The following is a 20,261-nucleotide window of genomic DNA, read 5'->3' on the forward strand; positions in this document are numbered from 1 at the left end:
ATTGAGAGAACATTAAAACTATTTAACAAATAGGTTGACTATGGAATTTCCATGAGGAAAACACCAGTGGATATTGTCCTGGGAGTTCATCCAGGTCCATTAGGATTCTGCAAAATAATTTGCCTTCTGTTTGACTAAACCACAAATATCATCATGAAAGATGTTGTTTCTCCACAGGGAGAAGAAATACTATAGGAATTAAAGGGAAAGTAGGAAGCTAGCTAAACCTACCACGTGGATCATCACAAGATCTGGACCTAACGCCGGCTTTGTCACTAGCTGTGTCACTTTGGGACATTTCTCAATGATTCAAAATGTCAGGTATCTCATGTGAAAATAAGAGAAAGTAACAATCTCAGTGACTTTCAAACTGTTTGTCTCAGGAGCTGCTGTGGTTGTGCATTACGAAGAGTAGGAGGACAGGGAAGGAGAAACCAAGTAAGTGATCTGATCTCACTTCCATCTTCCAATCAAGCAGGTCTACTTTTACATATTTTGTATCCTAAACTTCAGAGCACTGTTTAATTTTTTAAAGGTCCTATTCATTAAAAAAAAAATAAAAAAAACCATAGATTATATAATCTAAAGCTTTGTTTAGATATAATATGTTCCAGTTCACATTTTTAATGAAAAGTTTTCATCTCGGGAGAAAAAGTAAATGGGCTTTTATATTTTTTTCTATTCATTCATGTGCTCCTGATTCAAGTAAAATAAAATCTTAATAACTTTTCTTACTTTATATAGCTTATTTTACACTTTTGTAATATGTTCCTTAAATAAAAAGATGAGCTGATGTGTTGCTTTTCAAAATAAAATTAAAGACAACATGGGGAGTAGATGACATCAACTCCAGCCCACACTTGACTTTAGTTATTTTTTCATGGTGCCTTTGGGCACTTAAATACTGCACTGCATTATCTTTGAGGTAGAACAAAAACAAGGACAAAACAAAGGCAAAAAATTCACATAAAAAGGGAAAATGAGAAAGAAAGCTGTGTGATTATTTCTTTTTAACATGATTTTCATCATCAGGCTTTGCAGTCTTCTTTGACACAAAGTTGAGATATAGTCTTCTTAATCCGAAGAGCAGTTAGTCGTGCTGCCCCATTGGCATACCAACACTCACGCATTATTCTCCCCATGACTCGGAGTGCCTTAAGAGAAAAAAATATCAAAATCTTTAGCACAAAACACAGTACAAGAGAAGAAAAATCACAAACGCAGGAATTGATGCTAAGCTCTGATATAGAAATAATAAATTTAAATCAATAGGAGAAGGAGATTAGGGTCAAATCACCTCAAAAATCCTGTGCAGGGTGTCTCCCCTCAGACAGACACGAGGGTGTCTCCCTTCAAACACAGACTGGGTCGTCTCCACTCAGACAGAGATTAGAGTCTCCTCTGAGACAAGGATCACGTGGTAACCAGAAGAGAGGACCAGTCTCCTCTCAAACAAGGGTCAAGGCACCTCTCCTTAGAAAAATACTGGAGCATTTCCTCTCAGACAGAAACCGGGGTGATTTCTTTCAGAAAAAAAGACCAGGGCAACTCCCTTCAGAAAGACATCAGAGTGTCTCCCCTCAGAAAAGAACCAGGGCTTCCCTGCTGGTCTAGGGGTTAAGAATCTGCCTGCTAATTCAGGGGACATGGGTTCAATCTCTGGTCCGGGAAGATCCCAGACGCTGGAGGAACTAAGCCTGTGTACCACAACTACTGAGCCTGCACTCTAGAGCCCTCAAGCTGCAACCACTGAAGCCTGTGCACCTAGAGCTGGTGTTCTGCAAAAGAGAAGACGTCTCCACAATGAGAAGCCCACGTACTGCAACAGAGTGGCCCCTGCTCATGGCAACCGGAGAAAGCCAAAGCACAGCAATGAAGACCCAGTGCTGAAAATGATAAATAAATAAATCTGAAATAAAAAAGAAAAACAGAAACTAGAGCATTTCCCCAGAGACAGAGACCAGGGTCCTCCTCTCACAAAAAGATCAGAGTGTCTCCTCTTGACAGAGACCAGAGGGATTTCTCTTAGAAAAAGATCAGAGCTCTACCTTCAGACAGAGACCAAAGTATCTCCCCTCAGACAAGGACCATGGCTTCTCCTCTCAGGCCAAGACCAAGACAACTTTTCTCAGAAAAAGACCAGGGTGTCTCTCCTCAGAAAGGCACCAGAGCATTTTCCTATACAGACAGCAAGGTGTCCATTCTCAGGGATCAGGGAGTCTCCTCTCAGACAAGGACAAAGGCAGCTCTCCTCAGAGAGTAGGACATCCCCCCTCTGAAAGGAACTAAATCTGCTGCTGCTGCTAAGTTGCTTCAGTCGTGTCCAACTCTCTGAGACCCTATAGTCTGCAGCCCACCAGGCTCCCGTCCCTGGGATTCTCCAAGCAAGAATACTGGAGTGGGTTGCCATTTCCTTCTTCAGTGCATGAAAGTGAAAAGTGAAAGTGAAGTTGCTCAGTCGTGTCTGACTCTTCATGACTCCATGGACTGTAGCCTACTAGGCTTCTCTGTCCATGGAATTTCCCAGGCAAGAGTACTGTAGTGGGCTGCCATTGCCTTCTCCGTGACCTAAAGCTAATCCCTTATAATTATACAGTGGAAGTGACAAAGAGATTCAAGGGATTAGATATGATAGACAGAGTGCCTGAGGAACTATGAACAGAGGTTTGTGACATTGTACAGGAGGCAGGGATCAAGACCCCTCCCCAAGAAAAAGAAATGCAAAAAGGCAAAATGGTTGTCTGAGGAGGCCTTACAAATAGCTGTGAAAAGAAGAGAAGTAAAAGGCAAAGGATAAGAGGGAAGATATACCCATTTGAATGCAGAGTTCCAAAGAATAGCAAGGAGAGATAAGAAAGCCTTCCTCAGTGATCAATGCAAAGAAATAGAGGAAAACTACAGAATGGGAAAGACTAGAGATCTCTTCAAGTAAATTAGAGATACCAAGGGAACATTTCATGCAAAGGTGGGTACAATAAAGGACAGAAATTGTATGGACCTAACAGAAGCAGAAGACATTAAGAAGCAGTGACAAGAATACACAGAAGAACTATAAAAAAAAGATCTTCACAACCCAGATAACAATGGTGAGATCACTCACCTAGAGCCAGACATCCTGGAATGCGAAGTCAAGTGGGCCTTAGGAAGCATCACTAGGAACAAAGCTAGTGGAGGTGATGGAATTCCAGTTGAGCTATTTCAAATCCTAAAAGATGATGCTGTGAAAGTATTGCACAAAATATGCCAGCAAATTTGGAAAACTCAGCAGTGGCCACAGGACTGGAAATGGTCAGTTTTCATTTCAATCCCAAAGAAAGGCAATGCCAATGAATGCTCAAACAACCGCACAATTGCACTCATCTCACACACTAGCAAAGTAATGCTCAAAATACTCCAAGCCAGGCTTCAACAGTATGTTAACCATGAACTTTCAGATGTTCAAGCTGGATTTAGAAAAGGCAGAGGAACCAGAGATCAAATTGCCAACATCTGGTGGATCATCGAAAAAGCAAGACAGTTGCAGAAAATCATCTACTTCTGCTTAATTGACTATGCTAAAGCCTTTGACTATGCGGATGAGAACAAACTGTGGAAAATTCTTCAAGAGATGGGAATATAAACCACCTGACCTGCCTCCTGAGAAATCTGTATGCAGATCAGGTGGTCTGGTATTCAGAATCTGTATACAGAAATCTGTATGCAACACTTAGAATGGGACATGGAACAACAGACTGGTTCCAATAGGAAAAGGAGTACGTCAAGGCTGTATATTATCACCCTGCTTATTTAATTTATATGCAGAGTACATCATGAGAAACTCTGGGCTAGATGAAGCACAAGCTGAAATCAAGATTGCCGGGAGAAATATCAATAACCTCAGATATGCAGATGACACCACCCTTATGGCAGAAAGTGAAGAAGAACTAAAGAGTCTCTTGATGAAAGTGAAAGAGGAGAGTGAAAAATTTGGCTTAAAACTCAACATTCAGAAAACTAAGATCATGGCATCCAGTCCCATCACTTCATGACAAATAGATAGGGAAACAAAGGAAACAGTGACAGACTTTATTTTTCTGGGCTCCAAGGTCACTGCAGATGCTGACTGCAGCCATGAAATTAAAAGACAATTGCTCTCTGGAAGAAAAGTTATGACCAACCTAGACAGCATATTAAAAAGCAGAGACATTACTTCACCAACAAAGGTCCATCTAGTCAAAGCTATGGCTTTTCCAGTAGTCATGTATGTTTGTGAGAGTTGGACTATAAAGAAAGCTGAGCATCAAAGAATTGATGCTTTTGAACTGTGGTGTTGGAGAAGACTTTTGAAAGTCCCTTGGACTGCAAGCAGATCAAACCAGTCCATCGTAAAGCAAATCAGTCCTGAATATTCATTGGAAGGACTGATGCTGAAGCTGAAACTCCACTACTTTGGCCACCTGATGTGAAGAACCGACTCATTGGAAAAGACCCTGGTGCTGGGAAAGATTGAAAGCGGGAGGAGAAGGGAACAACAGAGGATGAGATGGTTGGAAGGCATCACCGACTCAATGCACATGAGTTTGAGTAAACTCAGGGAGTTGGTGATGGACAGGGAGACCTGACGTGCTGCAGTCCATGGGGTCGCCTAGAGTTGGACAGACTGAGCAACTGAACTGAACAGTGAAATTAAGATATTTTTTAAAATTCTATAAAAACACAGATATTAACGCTATAGAGGATATACATTTTCCTTTAATTGAAAATTAATTTAATTATGGGAATATGACAGAATGACTATTCTACAAAATATTCTAAGAAAGGACATTAAAGACAAAAATGGATATGGGATGGGCTGGAAATTCTCTGTGTTGATCTTGATGATAAGTATACACATATACTTTTTTTTTTAAGTCATCAAGCTGGACACTAAAATTTATGCATTTTATTATATGTAAATTATAACACAATAACATAATGATAAAAATCAGTATAAGTGAACTGGTAAATAAATAAGATAAATACTCAGAAGGGAAAACAATGAGAAGGCATGAATCCAGAGTGGTGAAAGAAATCACTATAGCAAGGAGCTGCTCTGAGGGCATCTTTGGATCTTACAGTCTAGAACTTCAGAATTGACGGACTACATGTGAAAGACAGGAAACATAGTCCACAGCACACAAAAAGTGTCAGATAAAAATGTTTACAAAGTCTAGACTGTAAGGATGAATTGGTTGTAGAAGGAACTTTGCAAAGAAAATTGTCTAAATCTTGACACTTGGTAAAGAAAAAAAACCAAAGCTTAGCCTTATGATGTTGCAGTAAACCTGAATTCATAATGAAAATTCACAAGCAGATGAGGAAACAAACCATCTTTAACAAGAGGCAGTTAAAACAAAAAATAGGAAAATCAAACCTATCAAAACACTAGATGTTAGAGTTAAATGATATGAAAAATAAAATAAGTAAAAGCAACGAGAAAAGTCTAAACATTAGTATAAAAAAGTGTATTTACAAAAGAAAAAGTACTTTTCATGTCAGTAAAATTTGACATGAAAAATATAACCATTATAATAAAAACCTAAATGGATGAGTTAAAGGACAGATTGTGCTGTGCTGTGCTAAGTCGCTTCATTTGTATCTGACTCTTCGTGACTGTATGGACTATAGCCCACCAGGCTCCTCTATCCATAGGATTCTCCAGGTAAGAATATTGGAGTGGGTTGCCATGCCTTCCTCCAGGGGATCTTCCCAACCCAGGGATGGTAGAATTCACGTCTCTTGCAGCTCCCTCTTTGGCAGATGGGTTCTTTACTACTAGTGCCACCTGGGTAGCCCAAATGGCAGATTAGACACACGTAAATATAGAATTGGTGAACTGTAAGATGAATATGAGAGATTATTCATAAATGCAGTAATATGAATAATAGGAAAGAATAAGAGACAAGCAAAGTAAAATGAAAGGTCTAACATGCATACAGTGAGTTCTCTAAAAATGGGCAATTAAAAAAATGAAAAGATGAACTATTTGAAGAGATAATGGCTCCGAATTTTCCACAACTGAAGACAGTCACAAATCTTAAGAATCGGAAAGTCCAAAACGTCCAGGCAAAATTAATCAAGAGATATCCAAACCAAATACATCATAGAGAAACTCAGAATGCAAAAGACATAAAGAAGTTCTTAAAGAGGTCTGGAAGAAAAGATAAATTAGCTAAAAATAAAATTAGCTGACTTCTCAACAACAATAATGGAAGTTAGAAGCCAGTGGAATAACATCTTTAAAGTACTTAGAGAAAATAACTGCAAACCTAAATTCTAATGCCCAGATAAACTATTTGTTCAGAACTGAGGACAAAATAAAGATATTTTCAGACACCCAAACACTGAAAGAACTTACAACTTTTAGATCCTCACTAAAAAGCAATTCAAATAAAATACATTTAGAAGATGCACATGAAAAAATCTGAAAATTACCTTAAAATGAAGCTCTGAGAGCCAAGAAGGAATGTTGAACAAAGAAAATGATAAACATGTTCACAATTCCAGAAAAAAAACGATGATGGTATAAATATCTCATAAATATCTAATATGTGGGATTAATACAAAACAAAAGAGAACTAAAATATTGGGCAAAAATGAACAAATTCATTACATAAAATGTAGAAAATTCATTGTATAAAAATGACATTGTTAGGCCTATTCTAGGAATGCATGATTGGTTTAACAGTGGAAAATCCATAAATGCAATCTGTCATAATAAGACACTAAAGCAGAAATGACATATCACCTCAGAGATAGGAAGAAAGCTTTTATCAAACAAAAGTCAGTTTTTATGAGCAAAACCCACAGCAAATATGACATTCAAAGGTGAGACATGTAGGAGCAAACCTATCATCCTTACCAGGCAACATTATACTGGAAGTCCTAGAAATTGCAATAACAAAGCTATGAGGATTGTTTCTAGAACTCTCATTATTTGAGAGTCCCTTGGACTGCAAGGAGATCCAACCAGTCCATTCTAAAGGAGATCAGTCCTGGGTGTCCTTTGGAAGGAATGATGCTAAAGCTGAAACTCCAGTACTTTGGCCACCTCACACGAAGAGTTGACTCATTGGATAAGACTCTGATGCTGGGAGGGATTGGGGGCAGGAGGAGAAGGGGACGACAGAGGGTGAGATGGCTGGATGGCATCACTGACTCAATGGATGTGAGTCTGAGTGAACTCCGGGAGTTGGTGATGGATAGGGAGGCCTGGCGTGCTGCAATTCATGCGGTCGCAAAGAGTCGGACACGACTGAGCGACTGAACTGATCTGAACTGAATGATCATCTATGTGGACACTCCAAAAGAATCTACAGTTTTATACCCAATTTCTACAGACATATACACACAGAGCAGTGTTGTTCTAAAAGAAGCTAAAAATCACACATATGGCAATCAACAGCAGAATGAAAAAAAGAAATTGTGCTACATCCATACAATAGAGTACTATACAGATATGAAAATAAACCAATAATAGCTGTACTATATAAGGTAAAGTTAAAAAAAAAAAAAACTAAGAAGAATATCCATAGTGTCAATAATATACTTCACAAATAAACAAAAGTTAGCCATAAATATATAGCTAAATTCTAAAGAAAAGAAAAGTAATAATAAAATTATTAGTTACAATAGCAGCCTCTCAGAAGGGTGAAGAATGTTCAAAGGTATTAGAAGTGTTCTATTTTTCAAATGTGGAATTCTAATATTATCCTTTAAATTTATATATATGTTAATATTCTTTCATTCATGCATGAAATGGTTAATGTTAGAAACAATTTTAATTTAATTTCAATTTTTTTATAAATGCCTCAAATTCTGCTTCTAAAATAAGTATATTTTACCTATATAGAATACTTTACCTGTATTCTAAACAAAATTGAAATATCAGGACATAAATCTTGCCTTAAATAGAAAATAAGTTGAGCGAAACATGAAGGAGAGGAAAAATGAGGGGAAAAATAACTATTTAAGACATGACATATGACAAAGCCAAAACTAAAATATGTCACCTAAAAAAAGACCTCAAGCATTACACTTAAACATGACAGAAGATAAACAGTTGTAATTGGGATGGGGAGATTAAAGCATTAAAATAGTTTTGGAATTTGTTAGATGATTTATAGTTTTTCCCCTACCTTCCCTTCTACTTCCTGTGGGAGTTAGAAAAGTCTTTCTCTTCACATAGGCAAAACAAGCATTACAATATATCTGCTCTATGATGGTTACTACATGTGTGGTTCAGGATAAGGAGATAAACAACAATGATCCCTGCTATGGGGAAGTTTTCTGATGAAAGAAAACCATAAGTTAGGGATTAAGAATAATTTGTTGAATATAAGGATGACTAAAATTGTAATAATTGTGTAGCACAAACATTGACTACCCTCTGAATATGCCTGTGTTTCTGACATCCCCAGCCCCCTTCAATTAGATGGGACTGTGTATCTGGTTCTGGTCTATGAACCATGAGTGGAAGCGCTGTGTGTCACTTGAGGCAAAGCACTAGAGAGCTGGTGTCTGACCCTCTAGCTTCTCCCTTCCCCTGACCTATATCTCTGGAACTGTGTGTTGAAATAGCAGCACCCCAAGTCAAAGTCACCTGGATTACCGAGTCACCAAATATAGCACAGATGCTGATGAAAGTTGCCTAACCTGTAAGGGATTTGGCATAGCAAGAAATAAAGTCTTATGTAAAGTCACTGGGATGGCAAAGTAGTTCCTGTCACATAATTTAGCATTATGACACCAGCAGCTATAGGGAATAAAATCTTTCCGAAGCCTATACAAAGACATATACCCACATACGTGAAATGAATTGGAGGCCTAGATTAAGAGAAAGGAACTACATGGTGTCTGAAAATCCTCTCTGATACTTGCCTCAAAATTATAATGGGGAAATATATATATAAGAACATAGCCTTACTTCACAGCTTTGCCACTGGTTTGGAATACTTGGTCGGAACTTCTGGTCACAAACAACCTTCCTCATTTCTTCTACCGAGGGATCTGAAGGCACCATGTCATAATAAGGCAACTGGTACTCCTCAACAATTCCTATAAAAAATTTACATAATAAATTTCCTGGTGTGACTAATAAACAAAGATGTTTATTTGAAAATAATACCAGTTAAGTTTTCTAGGAACAAGTGGCATGCTGGAAAACTGGAAAATCAAGCTTATTCAAATTATATATCACTGTAATAACCAAACCTACAAGATGAAAGCTCTCAGTTGAGTAGTTATATGTTTATAAAATTTTTATTATAAAAATATATATAATTTTGGTAATTATTTATATGATATAAAACAAAATAGGATGGTATGGGGAGGGAGGTGGGAGGGGAGTCAGGATGGGGAACACGTGTATACCCGTAGCGGATGCATGTTGATGTATGGCAAAACCAATACAATATTGTAAAGTAAAAATAAATAAATTAATTAAAAAAAGAGAAATATTATTCTAGAAAAAAAAATTGTATAAAATATACTGTTTTACATTATATATTACACTTAATTTTATATTAAAACATTATTATATTTCTAGAACATTTAATAACTATAAAATATAATTTTATACTATAAAATTACATAAATTTGGATTTCCATAAAATGCCATCATGCAATTCAAAAGTAATACCTAATTGCAAAATTTACAGCAGATCCTCATTGATCTGTGAATGATGTATATTTCTCCATGAATAAAGTATGTTTATCCTTTTCAAAACAAAATGGCTTTCTTCTTTTTGAAAATTGTTAGGTAACCTTTCAAAAGCTGAGTTTTTTAACATTTGGATTTTAGAAGTACTACATCTGAGAAGGTTCCAGAGAAATAGCCAAAAGTATTTGAAGATGATCTTAATTATCAAAATGATACTTGAATTTAAGAATTTCCTTACAAAATCAGTCTAATTAACTATGTTTTTTTTTTAATTTAAGTATATAAAAAGTGCCATAATTTTGAAAGTGAAATTCAAATCATGTTACTAAATTAGTATTTCAACTATGGAAGAAAATTTAAAGATAAAAATCTAAAAGCAAATCTAGGCAAACATCAGTATGAAATTTGAAAAAATAATAACAAATGTGTTTTGAATCTTGCTATTTACTGAGTATCTATCTAAGTCCTTTACATGTTTTAACTAATTATTCCTCAAAACCAGTGACTAAAGAAAATATCAGATTATCCCATGTTTACTGAATCCGGAAACTGAGGCACAAAGTGTGGTGAATTTGCTCGAGGTCACGTCACTACTGAGTGGCAGGTCTGGAACTCAGTCCCGGGTTTGGGGATTCCAGTGTCCATGTTTTGCTTCTGCACCACCCTATTGTTTCTATAAATCGTCTCATCTTCCTGAATATTTTACTATCTAACCTAGGAATAAAAGGGGAAAAGCATGTTTCCTCATTCAAATATAATTTTAACCTTGTAAGGTTTTCACTTTTAAAAAAAATAAGATTGATGTAAGGCAAAACGACATCAAAACAAAATGCAATAACTGACAGTGGTTTCATCTTGACAGTTCCTGTTTACGGAGTAGGCTCTGTACTAAAAGCTTTACATGAGTTAACTGAATTAGTCCATTGAATCCTTAAAACCCAAGAGGTCAGTTTTAGTAATCTTCATTCTACAGACGAGGAAAGTGAGCCCACATACCTCACCTATAGTCAGATATTCAGGAAGTTGCTAAACCAAAGCTTAGGCCTAACTCTGTCTCACTTGAAATTGAAAACTCTAAATCATTTTCTACCAGGATTTAACTTTTCTCCACTGATGCAACAATTTCATCAGCCTGTGTTTACAGGGTTTCATCCTCCCAAATTCTTCCTCTCATTAATCTCTAAACTGCTGGGAGCAAAATCAGGAAGTTAGTCTTTGCTCACCTCTGCCCTCCACTTTGGTGCTGCTGCTGCTGCTAAGTCGCTTCAGTCGTGTCCAACTCTGTGCGACCCCATAGACGGCAGCCCACCATGCTCCCCCGTCCCTGGGATTCTCCAGGCAAGAATACTGGAGTGGGTTGCCATTTCCTTCTCCAATGCATGAAAGGGAAAAGTGAAAGTGAAGTCGCTCAGTCGTGTCCGACTCTTAGCGACCCCATGGACTGCAGCCTACCAGGCTCCTCCATCCATGGGATTTTCCAGGCAACAGTACTGGAGTGGGGCGCCATTGCCTTCTCCGGCCCTCCACTTTAATTCTCACATATTCATCATCACCAGAAAGAAAAGAACAAGAAAAGCCTGAGAACCAAAACACTTTAATTTAAATCCTGTAGCCTTGGCAAGCCATTTAGCTTCTTTGGGTTTCATTTCTGATATAAAATAGGGAAACAGCTTAAACAGAAAACATTTCAAGGGCTTTGCAAAATATTATTATGGAAACCAGAATTATCAGGAGAACTAAGCAGTAATTACAACTTAAAATCTCCATTCTGTTCAAGATGCTCCATTTTTACCACTGGAAAGATATCACAAAAGATAACCTTTTAAATGTTTAGAAATAATTTGATACAGTGCATTGAATTCAAGCACCAAGGAAAGGCAAACACAAAGAGTATTTCCAAAATCTTACCTCCAACTGAACACCTCCGGGCTATTTCCCAGTAAACCAGACCAACAGAATAGATGTCAGCTCGTTTGAAGGACTCGAAGATATTCACATTTATTGTATCATCAAGCATTTCAGGGGCCATATACCTTCAAAAACATGCATATTTCAGATTCCGTCTATGATTTTATAGCAGTCTGGTAAAACACAATCTTAATTAATCCTGATATATAAGTTAAGGCAGTTTACATCAAATTTACAGGTTGTCCTGAGCCACTATAATAGAATAAAATTAAATAATACAGTTATCAAAAGATAATTTTAAAAACTTTAAAAATAGAACTAGAGGTCATCCTAGTGTTAAAACATGTGGGTCAGGAGCCAAATACTTGGAAAGCACTCAACAGAAAAGATGGAACTCAAGTTCCACCAGCAAGCCAAGAAAGCTCTTTGAGGTCAAGGAGTATATTTTATTCATCATGGTGGGCCTGGTACACAGTGCTCAGAATTATTCCACAAATACCTACTCTGAATAAACAATTTTATTATATTGGCTTGGCTGATGAACTTTTTGGCCAACTGAATACACTGGCTTTGAAACATATATTCATATTACATATTGGCACCAAGATAATTTAGGCTGTTTGAGTAGAATTAAATCGAATTCCACAATCCATGGGACCTGCCTGAGCCAAGCTGTCCTAGGGAGATTTCAAGGATTTCTCAGAATAGTGACATGAGGATGCAACACTCTTCCCAGTCTTTTAAGTTTTAGACTCTCTGAAGGAATCCAGTATCCAAGGGCTTCCCTGAAGTACAGGTTGAAGCTTGCTTTTTAAGGGGAAAAGAGAAGAGATCCCTTAGGGCTTGCCCAGTCTGAATAAACCATCCTGAAGTGTTTCTGGGACCATTAAAGTCTCCCAGGAAACCAAGTGAAGGACTCAGCCTGGAATCTCAAATATGGCTTAGACACTAACTATACCAGCTTAGAAATCCTCTACTATCAAGGGCCTTTAACAACTCCAGGAAAGTGTTTTGGTTGTTACTGATTTCAAGGTCAATAAACCTGGAATTATGCCAAATAGCACAGATCCTGAAATTCAAGTGAAAGGAAATGGAAGTATGCTGGCCATGTGGCTACAGTCTGGCTATAATAGGAAAACACCAGAAATCCCATTACTAATGGGCCTGTCTTGACATATGTGTGGTATGCTCTATTTGTATCATGTTTGTTCTTAACTTTCAGAGATTCTGTTCCTTGGAAGTGGGAACTGTGTCCAAACTCATAGTATCTTAATACACATCAACTTGGGAGACTTCAGGATAAGTACAACCATAGCATAAGTATAACCATATATAATATTTTTAAGTATTGAGAGGATATAATAGCACATATATGTATTCATTGTAAGAGTCCCTTACTTGTCTGTATATTGATTCTATATCTATTGTTTAGAGTCTGAATATACACAAATAGCCTTGAATTTCAGATCATTTATGAAATATAGAGGCTTTGGAGGAGCTATACATTGTTGATGTGGCTGTTTTTTTTCCTCCTCTCTGTAAGAAAATGTATTCTCAGATGTGGCACATTAAAAGTAATATATCACCATCAATTCCATCATCCCTCTATACTGATTCCCCACCCAAATAGCTACTTTCTGTATGATTAAATGCCAACTCTCCTTGCTTTATAGCCATTGTGCCACTGATTTCTCAGTGAACCAGAGAAGAATTCTTGCTTTCTTAGGCCTAATGATGTTGCATATGCTGCCCTCCTCTCTAAACACATATCCCAGGCATTCATGTTTATGGGGCAGTCATAAGTCTTTGGAGTAGGAAATGGCAACCTATTCCAGTATTCTTACCTGGGAAATGCCATGGACAAAGGAGCCTGGTGGGCTACAGTGCATGAGGTAGCAAAGAATCGAACACGACTTAGCAACTAAACAACAACATGCTACCAAAGTATGTTATCTTACCTTTTGGTTCCTACTTTAGGGTTCTGAGGTATGTCAATAGTGTTCAGTATTGAATCATGCTTCACAGCCAACCCTAAGTCTGCTATGGCACAAGTTTCACATTTTTTCACTAAGATATTCTTTGATTTTATATCTCGATGAGCAATAGCAGGTTTACCTATGAAGCATAAGATAAATATATTCACTTTTTCCATTACCGAAGACTGAATCTGTCCAAAAGGATTCATTTTGAAAGACTTGGCTCAGATGTTACCTTCTAAGAACAGTGTTCCCTGACCCCTAATCAACATCCCAACTCACCCTCAGCAGACTACCCCCATTTTGCCTTCTTCACAGCTTTTATCGATGAGTTATCTTATTTATTTGTAGGCATTATTTGTCATTCCCAAGTAGACGGTAGGCTACATAAGACAGTGGTTATGTCTTACTCATTGCCATCCCTCCTTGCTTAGAATACTAGGTGACATTTAGTAACCACTAATAAATATTTGTTGAATAAGTAGGGAAAGTATTAGCATTATTACATCCACATAAGAACATAGCAAAAATTCTCCTAAAAAACAAGTTTCGAACTTTTATTATCCTAGAACAGAAGTCCTCAAATTTGGCCCAAAGATCCCTGGCGGTCCTTGAAGCTCTTTTTCAATGACATATCTGTGTGATGTCACCTTTTCTTTACACACTTTAACCAATAACAACATACTGGGGCAGACTAAATGAAGAACAGGTATGAAAATCCAGACATTAAGGAGATTTGCAAATGTGTAAAACAAAACCATTATTTTAGCTATATTGGGTTTTATATTATAAAAATTATGTTTTAAAACTGTTATTTTAATATTTAATTATTAATTATTGTACTTTAAGTAAATTAATAAATATTTTTAAATCTCTCAATTTTAGTTTCTAATATAGTAAATATTAACAGAGATAACCCACATCCACAAACTTTTGCATCCTCAATAATTTTTAAGCATTTAAAGGGATCAAGAATCCAAATCTGAGAAGCACTACAGTGACAAGAACAACTTTCTAGAGCCAATTCTCTATTAACTCAATAAATAGACGAGACAGTGTGTATTATTTGGCTTTCAAGTACATGGTATAGGAGTATGTTTAAGATCACCTTACCCTTTCCAATTTTTTAAAAACAGTTCAATTATTTGTAACCTCTGAGAATGGAGCATTTGCTACCAAAGCAAGATCTCTCAGATACATATGCTAAATGGTGACAATAGAGACGCTTGGAATAAAAATATTATTATGGCTAGTATACAAAATGATGAGTATGTAGGTAAGAGTTGGCTATATCATGCCAAAACCTTCAGCTTTATAAAGTACTTTTAGTGTTTCTTTACATTTGATAACTTTTTGTAATAAACTAAAACCTAAGTGAACACTAAAATACAACTTAGTGCTTCTAACTTCATATTCAAGGAGAAAAAACAATTAGAAAATACATACCTTGTGTACCAACAATCTCCATATGAAGGTGGGCCAGACCGCTAGCTATTGATAGCGCCAGCTTGATCATTCCAGCCACGGTCACTATGTTTCTATTCAAATAGTCATATAAGGAGCCCTGTTCATGATATTCAGAGACAAGCCAAAGCTGAGTCCAGGTTCCATTGTCTAACAGAAAAATTATTTTGTTGCTGTAAGTTTATGTTAAGAAAGAAGCCAAAAGCTTTTAACCAATGTCAGCATTTAAAGTACATTTGTATTGTTAACAAAGCAAAGTTAATTCCTTCAGTGATAATACAGTCCGAGTCAGTAGAATGACAATTTTCAATGAATCCCTATTGATAGAGTAGAACCTATTACATGTACCCACCATCACCATAGGAGGGTGAGGCAGTGATTCGCACAACTGAACAATCCTTTCTTATTCCCTCTATATCAATACCTGCTGGTAATAGCAACCACGTTATAGGAGAAACTACTGAGAGATGCACTTAGGCTCAGCATTGTGTTATAAATTATTCTTGAGCTTTTAAGAAAGATTGTACCAATAGGAAACAGAAATACAGCAAATTTACACAAAGTATTATTACTATCATAAAAGCTCTACTATTCCAAGCATGTTCATCTTATTCACCTTTCAAAATACGAAGTTTACAATTTCCTTCAAAGCTTATATTAAGTACCAATCACAATTACTAGACCTTTTCAAATAATTTACCTTATTTAACCAAAAGCTAATCCAGTTTATAAAAGCTTTTTAGCAGAACACAAATTAGCCTAAAAAATTATGTAGGTGTTCAGAGTCCCTAGACTTCACTTTAGCTTTCAGAATAAAATGCCTGCAATAGCCCTGGGAAGTCCTGATCAGTTTTTATCCTCAGTGAAAAGAAACTATAATTAATGAACATTTGGTAAGGAATTTTTCCACCTAGTGCTTTACATACAAGAGCTCCTGGTTATCCAAATATTTAATTTCCAAATCCAGGTAGTGATAAAATTTCTGAGGAATTCAAAGATCAATATAACATGATAAACTTTACTAATAAAAAAACAGACTACATATATTAATAAAACTAATCCTTACTCACACCTCTCTCCCTGCTTAACACCAGTGGTTATCTTTGCCCTCTCCTATCAATGTCTTTGTCAGACAGTTGACTAAAAAGTGAAACTGTAAATGTTGCAAAAGACATAGAAATGCATGAAGATGAAAGTGATGTTAGAGACCATTTGGAATCAAAGCCACAGACAAGGAGGCCATCAACAAAGGTAAACCAGTTAAACTGAATAAAAAACAATCAGGGGTTATCTTTCTTGTGCACATTATTTTATAATCCAATAAATGTAATGATTAAATTAGGTTCATCAGGATAGACCAAATAACTACAGTCACTTTCATAACATTGCAAATTAAGCTAATTAGATAGTTTAGCTCAGTGTTACACAGAAAAAGTATAAGTTCTTAACAACTTAATCAGAAATGTTTCATTTTCAATAGTATAGTTAAGAATTTGGAAAGACTCTTTTTTTTAAGATTCTCCCTGGCTTTTCTTGGTTTTACTCACCTTCTCCCTGGCAAATCAGAAAAGACAAGGCATCAGCAAATGTAACTATGGGCAAATCATATAACAACAATAAGCTTATCTTTGACTATCTAATTAATCATAAATACTTTCACGATCAAGCTTATATTAAATAGAAGTAACCATAGACTTTAAATTTCATAGGTAATGGTAGGCTTCTAATAGCCACAGATAATTTGGTTTTTTAGACAGAGGTTACAATCAATACCTTTCCAAGGTTCTTAATGAGTATTACTGATTCAAATAATAAAATAATTGACTGGATTAAGTTTTGCTCACTTTTGTTCTCTGTTTGTCTTTAAGGAAACTATTTCACAGCCGAATAAATAAAAGCTATGCAAAAAGAAGAAAGCCAGCATAGGTAATACACAGGCTTTATATTCAGTCCCTGATTACTGGGCATGTGACTACTGAATTCTATACCAAAAAGGTGATGATCTGTCTTGTTCCACAAATCTCAGAAAGTTGTATTATTTGGGGTTGTTAATGTTAAACCTCAAGATATAAACCATACCTAAAGTACATTAATTTCACTAAAATTACCTTGCTTGCTACCATTCTAATAAAGTTCATAGTAAACCTGAGTCCTGGAGTTGAATTGTGATGTACAGAGGAAAGTATAGTCCTAACAAAGATGAATATTCAGCCATCGTTCATTGGTATTTTTGTATCAATTATCAAAATATTGAAACATTTCTGTCCTGTTTAATTAACAGCTGCTATTCAAAACCTCCAATGGTATTCCTTTGCCCTAGACACCCAAAGCAACTCTGGAACCCTCCAGATGCCTCCAGATCTTTTTATGACTCAGCAACTAAAGGGATAAAACCTAGCATGGCAGGGTTCTCCCAGAACTCTGTTACAGTTGAATTTTCTGTTCTGATTGGTTAGTTCCTGTGCCATACCAGTCATCAGATACTTTAAATATCAAACTGGCTATCGTGTCGTCATGGCTATATATCACTCATCTGCCCTCCTTTCTTGTACATTTATTGCACGTTTACCTGTGGAGAAGAGGAAAGCATCTTCTTTTCTCAAAAATGAAATCAGACTTTCATGGAGATTTTATTAAAACAAAGAGATTATTTATTCTCCTCTGATAATAAACAAAACATTTTATTTGCTGAACTCAATTAGGTTGAAAATACCTTTGTTATCAGCAGCAATGAAACCAAGGATGTTTTCATGTCTCAGCATAACCGTCTGATAAATTTCTGCCTCTCGAAACCACGATCTTTCATCTCTGGAGGAGAATATTTTCACAGCCACATCTTCCCCACACCATCTTCCATGCCAGACCTCACCAAATCTACCTTTTCCTACTATTTCCTGAAGTACAATCGTCCTTGCAATTGTTCTTTGAACCAACAGAGGCAGACCTAACCAAAGAAAACATGAAATTGATTATTAAAAACAAGTAACTGCCAGAAAATAATTGTCATGATGACCATTATTTTCACATCAAAGGCAAACATTTAAGCGCTTTAATAATTTTACTGATTTTGAAGAAATAAGCACCATTATACCAAACTTAAATGTCAAAGTGTGCTCAAAAAATACTATAGGTTCTTGCTATGAATTTCTCTATTCATATTCACAAACAAAAATTTCCTGAACATAGCTTGCCATGGCAGATATCTAACTTTCCAAAATTGTTGGAAATTTCTTTGATTTGCACATTAAAATCAGTTTACTAAATATATAAAAGTTAAGAACTATATGCTGTTATCCTCTTAAATAAAATACATGGTTCCTAGTACAACTGAGAGTGCAGAAGAATTCTTTATAAATTATTTTTAAAAAAAAAACAAATTAAAGTTTGAAAATGAAGAATCAGATTCAATAATGAAGTGAAGCAATCATGTTACATTGAAAGCAAGGTACAGTCACAGAAAATATCAAATGTGGAATAAAAGAAAGTCAAAGAAAATATATTCTGAGTGTATTAAAATGTTTAGATTCTTTTGAACCAATAGCTTTATACCTCTAGAATTCTAAAGATGTAACATAAAATGCAGAAGAATTTGTCAAAATATTTAATATATTATTACTTAGAGCAAAATAAGAGAAAATGTCTGATAATAGAAAAAGTTTTAAATACGGTGCAGAGATTAAGACCACAGATAAGAAAGATGGATTCCAATTTTAGCTGAACCAATGGTTATCATGAACAAGTTATTGAACTTCTCTAAGCTTTGAACTGTGGTGTTGGAGAAGACTCTTGAGAGTCCCTTGGACTGCAAGGAGATCCAACCAGTCCATTCTAAAGGAGATCAGTCCTGGGTATTCATTGGAAGGATTGATGCTGAAGCTCAAACTCCAATACTTTGGCCACCTCATGTGAAGAGTTGACTCATTGGAAAAGACTCTGATGCTGGGAGGGATTGGGGGCAGGAGGAGAAGGAGACAACAGAGGATGAGATGGCTGGATGGCATCACCAACTCGATGGACATGAGTCTGAGTGAACTCCAGGAGTTGGTGATGGACAGGGAGGCCTGAAGTGCTGTGATTCATGGGGTCGCAAAGATTCGGACACAACTGAGCAACTGAACTGAACTGAAGCTTCAGCTTCCTTGCCTGCAAAACTGCAATAATATTACCTCTCTCAAAGGAACACTGTGAGAATTCATCAGCACGTTAAGCACCCAGCATGGTACCTGGCATATTACATGCTCCATAATGGTTTGCCCTTAACATTAAGTCTAAGGAGGGGTTGTTGTTGTTTAGTCACTAAGTCACACTCAACTCTTTTGTGACCCCACGGACTATAGCTCACCAGGCTTCTCTGTCCATGGGATTTCTCAGGCAAGAATACTGGAGTGGGTTGCCGTTTCCTTCTCCAGGGGATCTTCCTGACTCAGGGATCAAACCTGCATCTCCTTCATTAGCAGGCAGATTCTTTACCACTGAGCTACCAGTGAAGTCCAAGGAAGGATTACTTAGAGCCAAAAATAACGATGTTGTTTATAGAGGTATTTCTTAATGACATAGGAAAATACTTTTGCTATAATAAAAACAATACTTTGTTAAATGAAAAAATACTTTTGCTAACAAAAAGCAGCAAATTCTATCCATCTAAATAAGTGTATCTAGCTATTCAAAATATGTCTAGGAAAAAGACTAAAAACAATATATGCTAGATGCTATGATGGGTATTTCTATTTAGTGGGAATTGGGTGAAGTAAATTGTGAGATTCTTCTTTCTAATGTTGTACGTTTTCTTGATTTCCCCAACATTCCACAAATATTTATTACTTTTATAATTAGAGAGAAAATAACTGAAGAGGTCACAGTATAATTTATTCAGAAGAGTGATGTTTAGTGATCATTGTACTCTGATGGCTGGGAAACCCTGATAGCATCAATCTTGTAAGCTCCTGTAGGCTTCACCTCTACTCCTGAAATGAGCCACAATTTGTTCAAATGTTCTTTTCTTCATGAGAACCACCCACTATGACTAAATAAGCACAGACTATAAGTCTGCTATTATAGGTCTCAACAATTAGTCACAAAGCCCCACAGCCAGAAATTTCTTCTGAGATCACCTGGTTCAATGTTATCATTTTAGAGCTGAGAATATTGGGCCTGCAAGGTAATCAAAAACTTGCCCAGGAATAACTGGAAGGCAGACCTACAACTAAAACACTGGCTTTCAATCCAAGTTCTTG

General features: G+C 36.4%; 1 protein-coding gene across 1 annotated transcript in view; it reads right to left on the reverse strand.

Annotated features, from left to right (window-relative positions):
• Positions 1 to 980: 980 nt before the first annotated feature.
• The window catches only part of ACVR1C (activin A receptor type 1C), a 75,058-nt gene continuing 55,777 nt past the window's right edge, over positions 981 to 20,261 (reverse strand). Inside the window, exons 4-9 of the mRNA XM_086353917.1 lie at positions 17,741 to 17,971; positions 15,010 to 15,177; positions 13,546 to 13,702; positions 11,588 to 11,712; positions 8,945 to 9,075; positions 981 to 1,154 (exon numbers count right to left, since the gene is read on the reverse strand). Coding sequence (XP_086210043.1) covers positions 1,029 to 1,154; positions 8,945 to 9,075; positions 11,588 to 11,712; positions 13,546 to 13,702; positions 15,010 to 15,177; positions 17,741 to 17,971 — 938 coding nt within the window. The 3' untranslated portion in view covers positions 981 to 1,028. The remainder of the gene's footprint in view (positions 1,155 to 8,944; positions 9,076 to 11,587; positions 11,713 to 13,545; positions 13,703 to 15,009; positions 15,178 to 17,740; positions 17,972 to 20,261) is intronic.

Source organism: Bos grunniens, chromosome 2 (genome assembly GCF_055505025.1).
Source record: "Bos grunniens cultivar Pamir isolate PY7600 chromosome 2, Bosgru_T2T1.0, whole genome shotgun sequence".
Lineage (NCBI taxonomy): Eukaryota > Metazoa > Chordata > Mammalia > Artiodactyla > Bovidae > Bos > Bos grunniens.